The 11,717-nt window shown below is 46.5% G+C and overlaps 1 protein-coding gene across 1 annotated transcript; it reads left to right on the forward strand.

Moving 5' to 3' along the window:
• The first annotated feature begins 4,940 nt into the window (after window positions 1-4,940).
• Window positions 4,941-11,507, forward strand: GJB2 (gap junction protein beta 2). The gene is made up of 2 exons (XM_004467527.5): window positions 4,941-5,104; window positions 9,532-11,507. The coding sequence occupies exon 2, from the start codon at window positions 9,553-9,555 to the stop codon at window positions 10,231-10,233; it is 681 nt and encodes a 226-aa protein (XP_004467584.1). The 5' UTR covers window positions 4,941-5,104; window positions 9,532-9,552; the 3' UTR covers window positions 10,234-11,507.
• The last annotated feature ends 210 nt before the right edge of the window (window positions 11,508-11,717 follow it).

The following is an 11,717-nucleotide window of genomic DNA, read 5'->3' on the forward strand; positions in this document are numbered from 1 at the left end:
AGAGACATATAACAAAAAATACATTTTACACTGGATCCAGAACACACATGAGTATGAAAACACACACAATTCATTCTAATGTTTTTCCATTCTATTCTATCATTTAATAAGGCTAATAAGGCTGGGACCAGCAGCATTAGACTTAAAGAAAACAATATCCAGTTTTCCACCCAACAGTCTTCCAGTCTGCACATGACACCAAAAAATAAAAAAATAAATAATAAAAGTTCCTGTCAAGTCTTCCCAGTGCCATCTACTGTGCCCTCTGGGTATTGCAAGCGTCTTTTTTCTCCCCAACACAGAGTTTGGTTTGTTTTTTTTTAAGAGAGAGATTAAATCAGATAACTCCACACAGAAGTATGTGCTTCTTTCCCAAACAGAACTGGCTCTGAAACAGTTTAAGGAGATCTGGATAAATAGCTATACCAAACAAACATGGTTATAAATTCTAATATCAAAGACTCATATCCAGTCTGCAAAAAAGGTGCTGTACAATTTATAGAATGCTCACCTCATTGAGACTTCAGGAGCAAAACTGAGCATATAATCAGGGGTTTTCAGAAAGTGACCAATTTTAGTTCAGGACCTTCTAAACTAGCACTGCATGACAACCTTCTAGAATCTATTAAATACACTATCACCTGTTTTCCAGGGAATCATTGTTCAGTCTCCAATCAAACTTCCATTCATTTTGAGGCACGGCAAAGAAAGAAAAAGAAAGGAAATAAAATGATATATGGACCTTTATTTCCAGAACTAACCAGGAACCAAATCTTTCTTTTCTCATTACCAGCCTGTTCACTCCAAATTTATCAAAAACAAAAAGCAACACAAAATCATCGTGCTTGGTATCTTATGGGTTCCTTACAGAGATTTCACTCTTAATTTCTGTGTTAAAAATGGTCACCAGAAGTGACCCTTGTTTGGCTCTGTGGGTACCTGTGTTTAAAGGAATGAGCAGAGGCCGACAATTCAATCTAATGGTTCACTTGAGTTTCTCACTAGAAAAACAAATATGGAAAGTATAAATATTTATAACGATGACTTTTTCAGTACGACCTATGTCTTTAATTGCTTTTACTAAAGCAATTCACAATATGAGCATTTACTTACACCCTAACTTGTTCCAAAAACTCAAGATGATACATAATACCATATGACTGTAACACAGCCTGGAATGCAGAAATTTCTTTTGCTGCTGTGTAAATGATACAGAATTTACCTTTTAACAAGTCGCCATAACATAAGAATTTAATTTTTATACTCAGTGGAAGCAAAATTCTCCTACCAGTCTGCCTAAAGAGTTACAGCTCTGGATTCATTTCTGCCCCAAACAGGCTTCCAGTATGAGTACATATGGGATTATCCTTGCACTTGCTCCACAATCTGCTTAAATAAGCATGAAAAAGCTGCACTGAAATGTCTGCAAGTAAGAACAGATGCTCATGCATCAAAGCCAGGGGCATCTGTTTATTTTATCACTGGCTTACACCTGAGACACATTCAGCAATTCTAATTTCCCCAAAATATTTTAAGTGTGAACATAATAGATGACGGGAAAGGAAAGCCTTCTAAGAGTTTCAGTCCCAGTGGAAATGTTGGGATTTAATGATATTCCTTTAAATTGAAAGGGAAAAGAACCAGTAAATTATCAAATTCTGAGTTTTTGCTTTTACCACTTGAATGTAACCATCCACTTTTTCCCCCAAAATGATTTGACATTAACAATTTTATGAAAACTTAAGGAAGAATTTGGGTGAAAGATGCAGAGAGTAATTATAGGGAAATGGTGTTCCCCTGAAATAATTACCCACAAAGGTATAAAATCAAACTAGGGCCACTCCTGTTTTGAATGTATGTTATCATATGTAAGCCATTATTGATTATCCATAGATGCCAGGGATTCCTTGTAACTTCCAACTTCCAACTGTTGTTTTGAGGAGAAATTAATTTTCTTTTCCTTTGTTGTTTATTAATCTTATTACTATTTCAACAGTAAACTCAAGAAAGGGGAGGTATAGCCAACAGCTGAGACATTCAATAGATCCAACTTGCCCTAAAACTGTAAAGTGGTAGGACGGTGGTGACACCCTCTCTGAATTCTCTTAATAGTGTTGCAATATATTCTGCCATCACCTACATTATTTGTGAGTCAGAAATTTAACTGAGAAATTTAACGTACATTCAGAAAGTACCTTTCCCAGGGGGAATTCAAGCAACTGCCCTATTAGGCGTTGGCAAGCAATCATTCACTAAGAAATGTTAAGAAATATTTTTTGTCTTGCGCTGATTTCTTGTACAAGAGCAACTTCTTTCCTTTTAGTTTATTTATAAAAGTAAAAGTAGCTGCAAACATTAGCATTTTCACCTAATAACCTGACATGTGCATTGCTCCAAATACCTGCATACAAGTTCAGCTCACCCGTTCTTACCTGGGATTTACTTTCTTGCTACTGAGCAAGTAGGTAAAAACATCACGATTTGTGACTGTAACAGATCATCCTCAGTTCACATCAGTAGTTACCAACAAGTTCCTGCTCTTCCTGTGCATTGCCTGTGGATTCTCTTCCTTTAGCACCTACCAAGGAGATGCCAGTTTTTTCTGCAAACCTCAGTCAGAAAATATTCTCTATCTTGGTTCAACCCCTACAGGTTGGCAGACAAAGATATGTCAATCAAGTAGCAATAATGTATTGAACACGTTCTCCGTATGGTGCTGGAAACTCGGGGGTAGAGACCAGGGTTTGGGGGTAATAGAGCTTTTTGAGGGGTGGCTTGTGAAAAGAGGGTGCCAAAATTATGGTGGATTTTCAATGTTTACTTTAACAAAGCAATGCTTTCAACACACACACAAAAAGCAACAATGTGATTGTGTTAGTCACAAAATAATTACAGGGTTTATAAAAATTTTAACCTGTAGTATGATCTGCTAATAGAATGTATATCTGAATTCGCTTGGAGATAACCTCAAATATCCAAACATGAGGTCCCTTTCCCACCGTACCCCTCTTCCTTCCCCTCCTCTACTCTGGAGGACACACATGCACACACATACACACACACAAAGATTTCCTACCCTAGAGGAATTCCAAATCTAGTTGGGAAGAGAACACCAACACTCAGGAAAGCAAAAGAAATTTCACAAAATAGAAAGTCATTGCTGAATGTAAGCTAAGCCTTCAGAGCTGTAGGAGTTCCTGCAGCAAATCCTTAAAAATAAGGAGTGGCTATGATAGACAGCAGTTAGCCAACAGCCGGCAGTAATATGCACATAGGGAGAACCAAGCCAGGCGAAGCAAAGCAAAGGAAATTGAACAGCTTCCTGTAATAGTGGCAAAAGCACGAAAACCTACGGTGAAATTTTTTCAATCAGGGATAAGTGAGTTAACTTTCCATCTCCAAACCAGCTTTACCAACGCCACCTCCTGTAGGGGTTCTGGAACTTTCTTCATTCCCTACCCAACCAGGGCTCCAGGGGGCTTAAAAAAAAACAAAAACGCCCCTAAAAAAGGAGAGGGCCTGAGCCCACCGACCAGCGCCACCTCCAGGGTGGCCTCCGCAGGACTCTCACGCACGACTCTCACGCGCGCTCATGGGGGTTGCCTCCCAAGCGGGCTGGGCCTGTTTCCCCACGAGTGATTCACAGCACCTCTCGGGTGGGTCTTAGAGCTTTGGGCAGCTGGTGGAGCTCTGTCTCTTCATGAACAGACACTCCCTCTTAAACTAAGCCGGGAAGGTGGGGTCGTAACCGCGGGACAAAACCGAGGTTGGTGCAGGGAAGGAAAGCCTAAGTTGGCGCTGAGACACCAATATAACCAGGAAAAGTAAAATATGTCCCACTAAATGGTGGCAATCACGGGAACTCTATTTCGGAGGCTAGAGCTGCCTTGTTAGCATGAATCAATCGTCACTTAACAGAAGACTGACTCGTTTAAAATTCGAGCGTGAGGGGGCGAGCCTGCAGCCCGCACAGCCCTCTCTGCGTGGAGCCACCGAGCAGGACGCCCGCCACCGAGGCGGAACACGCTAGTCCCCAGACGTTGCCTGCTCTTGAAAACGTATTGTTTTGTCCACTTGCTCGGTGAATATCCATTTTTGACGCTCGCATCCAGAGACGTCAAAATACCCAACCAAACGTCTAACGTGAGACCTCATAATCCAAGATCGTGAAGCTTCCGTAAGAAAGAACCGAGATGGCCCGAATAACCGCCCAGAAATCCCAACACTGCTCTCCACCCACTTCGTGGCTTGTGGGGGGGAGACGGGGGGATTCAGTCTTAATTTTTCTTTCCTTTTTGAGTAATCTGACCCCCTCTCCGAAACCTCACAGCAATTCCCCAACCTTGGAGGGTGGCGGCGGGCGGACCTGGGTGCAGGCGCTCACAGCGCACGGCCAGACGGCCAAGCTCACGTCCAGGGCCCGGAGGCGCCGGCGCCCACCTCGGGAGTGCCGAGACTCGAGGGCCGCCCCCTGCGCCGCGTCCCCAGCCGGAGCCCTCGACACGCGGTTGCAGCGACCCCCATCTAACCCGGGATTCGAGAAGGCGTCGACCTGCGAGGTTGGAGGGGAGTGGGCACCTTCCCGCAGGACCTCGCCACCGCCGGTGCCCCTCCTCGCCCGCCCCCGGCCCAAGGTCCCCGGTGGGACACGGCAGGGACCCTGCAGCCGAGAGGCTCTCGGAGCTCCCTGTGAGCTGGAGCCTCCGCGGCCCGAAAGTCACCCTTGAAAGCGGTGGGGACTCCTGGTTTTCTAAACGCCACAGCGCCCTCGAGGGTGTCGGGGTGGCGATCGCAAGGCCGCCGCGCCCCCGCCCGCAGCCGCCTCCACCCCGCGCGCTCGGGGGCGGGCCTCTCCGGGAGCCGCCCACGCCCCCTGGCGCCCCGGCCGCAGCGTGGCCAGGAGGCGGGGGTGGGCCCGGTTAAAAGGCGCCGCCGAAGGCCACAGGTGGCGGCAGCTCCCGACGCTCGGCGGCGCGGTTCTCTCCACCCGGGGCCCGGCGGCTCGCGGGAGGCAGCGCAAAGGCAGGCCCCGGCTCGCGACGCACGCCACCCCAGCCCGCCCGGACCCAGGCCCCGCGCCGGGACCCTCGGACCCCCGCCGCAGGTGAGGCTCGCCGGGGCGCGAACCCGCTGGGAGCGCGGAGGCCGGCGCCCGGGGGGTGGCAGTGCGGCCACCCGGCTCGGCCCCGGGCCATCGCGGAGGGACGGGACCCGGTCCGCACGGGGCAAACGCGGGGAGTGCGCGACCGGCGACCCGGGGCGCAGGTGTCGAGGGCGCACTTGGGACCCGGCGCTCCTGCGGCGGAGCTGGAGACGCGAGCCCGGGGTGCTTGGCCCCGCGCGCCCGAGGGGCACCGGATACCGCGAGGCCCCGAGGCCGCCCCGGGGCGCGTCCGGAGGTGGCCGGTGTGTGCTTAGCATTTCCTGGGGGAAACTCTTCTCCTGGCACTCTGGTCGCCAGGTTGCTTATCTGCAGCGACCGAGAAGTTTAAATTCGCTGCAGGCTTGGCTTGGAAAGAAAGGTCGATTGTGTTGGATGGGCAGGAAGGCTGCGCCGGAGCCGCCGGCCCGGCCGGGAGCTCCGCGGCCAGGGTTGTGTCACAGTCAACAGAACCAGGCGGGGGTCTGAACCTGAAGCCCCTTGGCGGCTGCTTTTCTTTTCTTCCCCAAAGCAACTCCAGAGCGGCTGTTTGTGCGCGGTGGTTTCTGGCCGGGAGACAGGAACGCCAGTGGGACACTGGTTTGCAGACGGTGTGTGCGGCTGGGCCAAGGCGTGCCACCCTCACTGGAGGGGACTCAACCTTCCCGGGGCGCCTCCACCCCCCTGGCACCTGGACACCATGGGCATGCCCTTGGGACTCTGTCTTGAGAAGAGAGGGGACTGTAGAACCTGGCGACAGCCTTGTCTGGCCCCTTAACCCTTCCGAGCCTGCTTCAGCACTTGTTTTGCTAAGTTAGACAAAGTTGCAGGTGCTTGGAGGGGGCACGGGGACCCCGTGGGGACAGCTCTCCAAGGCCGGCCACCCCAAAAGGAACGGCTGCAGAAGAAGGCTTCGTGAAGAACTCAAGGGGGCCTTCCCTGGAACAGATCCACCCCCTCACCCGCCCTGTGGCGTCGCCCTCGGGCTCCGTGCACGGGAAGCGGAGGGCCCGCGGGAGCCCGCCCGGGACCCGCACCGCGGGGGCCCGAGGTCAGGCGAGCAGCTCCGCGGTTGACTTGAAGTCTGGGAACCGTGTCCTCGGGCCTGCTAGGTCCATCTTAACCGATTCCTCTCTCCCATTGGGGAGGAATTTTCATTTACTCCTTTTACCTAAAAGGACCTTTAAAGCAGGTAGCCGCTACTCAACCCAAAACCCTTTTTTTTTTTTTTTTTAACAATACTGGGTCTGCGTGTAACTGTATTTTTCAAAGTTGATGGTGATGGAACTGGTTGACAGAAAAGTGTAGCTCTGGGTCGGTACCACAGAAGACTGCAGAGGCATAAACCCACCCCTCACCCCCCACCACCACCACAGTATTTTTGGCCAGATATATTGATCTAAGCCAGGGCCAAGTTTATGTCTTTAGTGTCCTGTTTCCAGTAAATGGCACTGGAATCGCTAATTCCAATGGCTTTTTTTTTTTTTTGTCTGAGTTTTGTTGCTTTGGTGGTCCTTTTTTTTTTTTTTTTAAGATTTATTTTTATTTATTTAATTCCCCTCCCCTCCCCCGGTTGTCTGTTTTCTGTGTCTTTTTGCTAAGTCTTGTTTCTTTGTCCGCAGCACGGGAAGAGTGGGCGGCACCATTCCTGGGCAGGCTGCACTATCTTTCGTGCTGGGCGGCTCTCCTTACGGAGGTGCACTCCTTGCGCGTGGGGCTCCCCTACGCGGGGACACCCCTGCGTGGCAGGGCACTCCTTGCGTGCATCAGCACTGCGTATGGGCCAGCTCCACACGGGTCAAGGAGGCCCGGGGTTTGAACATTGGACCTCCCATGTGGTAGACGGATGCCCTAACCACTGGGCCAAAGTCCGTTTCCTGATTTGGTGGTTCTGAAGTGCAAAGTTCTAGGTGAAACCATTGGCTTTTGGGCTCCCTGGCAGCCTGCATTTCAAAGGGTCAGGCCGGAACCCAGGCTAAACCTCTGCTTTTTCCCCAATGTTTCTTTTTTTTTTTTTTTTTTTCAAACTGAACCAGGCTAAATGTTTCCTTGTTATATTCTGATCTTTAACTTTCCTGTCCCCGAGTTTCTCCGTGTGCCTGCTGCCTCCTATGGCCAATGAAACATTAAATAATTTCAGGCAGAGGTTGGTGCGGGCAGCAGTGCTGAGATAAAGAAGTTCATCACAAGCTGCCCGAGGGCGTGTCATCGGAAAACACGATCGCACTTGCTCCAAATGATGAGTGCAGGATGCTCTTAAGTAAGAGGAAAAGGAGGATTCACTACCAGCTTAGAAGGGGTGGAAAGCAGATTACTCACCAGAACTGTGACAAGGGTAGAACCTAGATCAGAAGAGGGATTGGTGACAGACTGGGGTGTAGCTATGAATAAATGAAGACAGTTCATATCCCGGGAGGAAAAGAAGGCCATTGGCTCACGGAGGGGGTGCCACGGCAGCAAATGCAGCATTTCTCCATGTCCATTTTTAACCGAAGCGAGCTTTTGCTTCTGTGCTACATTCCCACCATACATCTTTGCTGGGCCAGTAACAGGGGAATCACTGGGTTGAACGTTCTGTCGTTTTTCATGTCAAAACCCTTGCCCACAGTGTAAACGCCCCTTTGCAGCACTCCTCAAAACAGCTGAACCCTGAATAGTGAGTAAGCCGTCAGCCCAGCATGACGGTAAGGGCCATCCATCCATAAACAGAGCTTGTCTTGGGCCTACGTGGGCATGGTGGCTTTTCTCCATGGAGAGGCCGTTTCTAACCTGTCCCTTGTCATATAGGAAAAGGAAGTGAGGCCCGTTGCGAAATTTTAACTTGGGTGCCTCCAGCATAAAACTTCTACAATCGGTGACCATTGCACTGCCACTGCTTGAATCAGTGGACCTTGACTGAAATAATTAAAGGAAATTTCTCTGCAAGGAGACAGTGCAACACTAGATTAGGTGGAGCTATAGGAATTGCTTCCCTTTTTTTATTTGTATTGTGGTAATATATATACAACACAGTTTTCCCATTTTAACTGCTTTCAAGTATACATTTCAGTGGTATTCATTACATTTGCAATATTGTGTTACCCTCACCACCATTACCAAAACTTTTTTCCTCAGGCCAAACAGAAACTCTGTACCCATTTAAGCAGTAATTTCCCATAATCTCTATCCTCCACCCCGTCCCTGGTAAACTCTCATCTACTTTCTGTCTCTACAAATTTGCATATACTAGATAGTTCATTTAAGTGGAATCTGCAGTATTTGCCCTTTTGTGTCGGGCTCATTTCACTCAATTTGGTATCTCCAAGGTTCAGAATTTCATTCCTTTTTATGGCTGAAAAAGACTCCATTATATGTTGTTTATCCGTTCTTCTGTGGATAGACACTTGATTGCTTCCATCTTTTGGAAAGTGTGAATGCTGCTGCTGTAGACAAGTATCTGTTTGCGTCCCTGATTTAAAGTCTTTTGAATATATACTTAGACATGGGGTTGCCAGGGCATATGGTGGTTCTATGTGTAACTTTTCGAAGCAACATCACAGTTTTCCCCAGCACCTGTACCACACCTCATCTTTGTCAGCAATTGTTATTTTTTGTTTTTTTGTTTGTTTGTTTGATTTTTTTTTTCATAATAGCCATTCTAGTGACTTTGAGGTGGTGTTTTATTGTGGTTTGGATGTGCATTTCCCTAAATGGTAATTATGTCAAGCATCTTTTCATGTGTTTATTGGCCATTTGTGTATCTTCTTTGGAGAAATGTCTTTTGAAGTCCTTGCCCATTTTTAAGTGCAGTTCCTTGTTTCTTGGTTGTTGTGGGAGTTCTTTATATTTTAAACTGCTTCTTGACCCCATGATTTAACTGTGCTTGGCCTTTCTGCTTTTAAGGTAAGGTTGACCCAAGCAACTATCATCCGCAGAGGCAAAGCCCAAAACTTGAGACTGTCAAACAAATGCAACTGTTGAACACAGTTCCGTGTGAATAGTGACTTACGTAAAGAGTTTTGGAAAGACCAAGGAGTTTCCACAGAGGAGTCTGTGGGTTCAGTGGGAATGAACTGGTGCCTTTAAACTAGAATACTTTCATTTGTGGTGCTCTCTATCCCCACCCCAAATTTTTATTGTATGCTAAAGACTGGGTGAATTCGGTGAACAAGATCCTCTCTATTAGGCAACCTTTAGAAAACATATAAAAACATGTTCAAGATGGTTTGGAAAGTATACATTTAATCCTTCTGGTAAACTAGATTGTTTTCCCCTTTTTTGGTGCGGTTGCACAAGAGTTGGTGTTTGCTTAGGAAGAGATTTAAGGGAGCTGACTTACCGAGACCCAGAGAAAGCTCCCAGATGCGGTCCTGACTCATCCCCCTTGACTGTGTTCATTTTGTCTGTTTCAGTGCAACCTCCAAGAGGAGAAGATGGATTGGGGCTCACTTCAGACTATTTTGGGGGGTGTCAATAAATACTCCACCAGTATTGGCAAGATCTGGCTCACGGTCCTCTTCATTTTTCGCATTATGATTCTGGTTGTGGCCGCGAAGGAAGTCTGGGGAGATGAGCAAGCCGATTTCATCTGTAACACTCTCCAGCCTGGATGCAAAAATGTGTGCTACGACCATTACTTCCCCATCTCTCACATCCGACTTTGGGCTCTTCAGTTGATCTTTGTGTCCACGCCGGCTCTTTTGGTGGCCATGCACGTGGCTTACCAAAGACACGAGAAGAAAAGGAAGTTCATTAAGGGAGAGACAAAGACTGAATTTAAGGACCTAGAAGAGGTCAAAAGCCAAAAGGTTCGCATTGAAGGGTCGCTGTGGTGGACCTACACAAGCAGCATCTTCTTCCGGGTCATCTTTGAGGCCGCCTTCATGTATGTCTTCTACATCATGTACGATGGCTTCGCCATGCAGCGTCTGGTGAAATGCAGTTCGTGGCCTTGTCCCAATACGGTGGACTGCTTCGTGTCCAGGCCCACGGAGAAGACTGTGTTCACAGTTTTCATGATTGCTGTGTCTGGAATTTGCATACTGCTAAATGTCACTGAATTGTGCTATTTGCTAATTAGATATTGTTCAGGAAAGTCAAGAAAACCAGTTTAACACATTGCCAAGCTCTGAGGTGAAAGATAGCATGAAAAGGATGAGGTAACCTTTGCTTAGCTACCTAGGCACAGTCACCCCAGCATTTCCCCAGATAAAGATCCATATCTTAAATGCAACTACTTGAAACCCCTGGTAGAACGCCCATGAAACTGCTACCACCTCCAGTGGAGTTCTGCTCCCTGCGAGCTTCCAAAGGCCTAAGTCCATGCCGAGATTAATTTTTACTAAAACTAGTTCCGGTGAAACCCCCTGCTGGTAGGGGATGTCGTAAGATACTTTCAGATTTTAAGCAAAGGAGAGAAGCATTTCTTTTTCTTTATTCGCGAAAAGGAGAGAACGCCACGTTCTAAAGAGGATGCTGATAAGGTTTACTTGTTCCTTGTAGGGTTCCCCTTGCCAATTTTCCCGGATTAAAAGTAAACATGGAGAATCGTGGTTCTTTTATTTGCTTTGCAAGTTTTAATGTCTAGCAATGGACAAAGTTACCCTAATGCTTCAGGCTCTTTTATACTTTTTTTTTTTTAACTTTTTTTTTAAAACTTTAAAATAAGGTATGTTCTTTGTATCTACAAGATGTTCTAGGAACCATTCTATGTTCTTCCTATTTCACAGGCTCAGAGTGTAAATGGTGTGTGATTCAATGCTGTACTTTCATTTAAATTATGGCCTTTGGGTTATGAATAATTTGCAGTCTCCTGAGAGGCTCCCCATTGTACCGATTACTGTGTGTAAAACATTCAGCATCTCTCCAGTTCTCATGTGAACTCAAAACAGAAATCTTGGTGATAGCTAATGATAGCAGATGGCCTCCTTTTTTAAATGGTAGATGTAATTTTGCATAAGAAACACAGGAGGACCCCAGATTTAGAACAGGTTGCTGGGGAATATTTTATTGCCACAGTACAAGTTAATGGTGCAGAACAAAATGGGGAGGGTGTTGGGTTTTTTTGACTAGACCCTACTTCTGATGATTAAAGATGAGTTTAGTCTACTTCAAAAGTCTGTTTGCTTCCCTTTTTGGTGTACAAGTGTTTTAAGAGAAAAGAGAATTAATAGATATTTTGAAAAAAAAATAGAAACTAGAGTTTAGACAAATGTTTAGCAGTTCAATAGGACAAAATTCAATAGGACAAACTGAACCCTAGTATTACCATGATTCCATGGCTTCCAAAAACTGGCACTTGACATACTTCAATGAGGGTAAACATTTTCCTGTTACTGAGAATAGCATTGTAAAAATATTTTGTAATAATAAATAATAGCTTTAATTACATGCTTGTAACGAAAATGATTTTGTAATGTCTCAAATTTTTTAAAATATTGCAATATAATTCATATATTATTTAAAACCCAAGGTTTTTAATAGAAGAGCAGATTTTAATTTCATGTAGAGTCATTTGAATGTGTAAGTACATTAATTTTTTGTATTTCCTGTCATCAAGTGGGTAAGTGGGCACGTTAACAGGGATCTTCTGCCCCAG

The sequence above is a fragment of the Dasypus novemcinctus genome, chromosome 15 (assembly GCF_030445035.2).
Source record: "Dasypus novemcinctus isolate mDasNov1 chromosome 15, mDasNov1.1.hap2, whole genome shotgun sequence".
NCBI classification, from domain to species: Eukaryota; Metazoa; Chordata; class Mammalia; order Cingulata; family Dasypodidae; genus Dasypus; species Dasypus novemcinctus.

Excerpts from the sequence above, each read along its gene's own strand:
- GJB2 (XM_004467527.5), top strand. The coding sequence starts at position 9,553 with ATGGATTGGGGCTCACTTCAGACTATTTTGGGGGGTGTCAATAAATAC.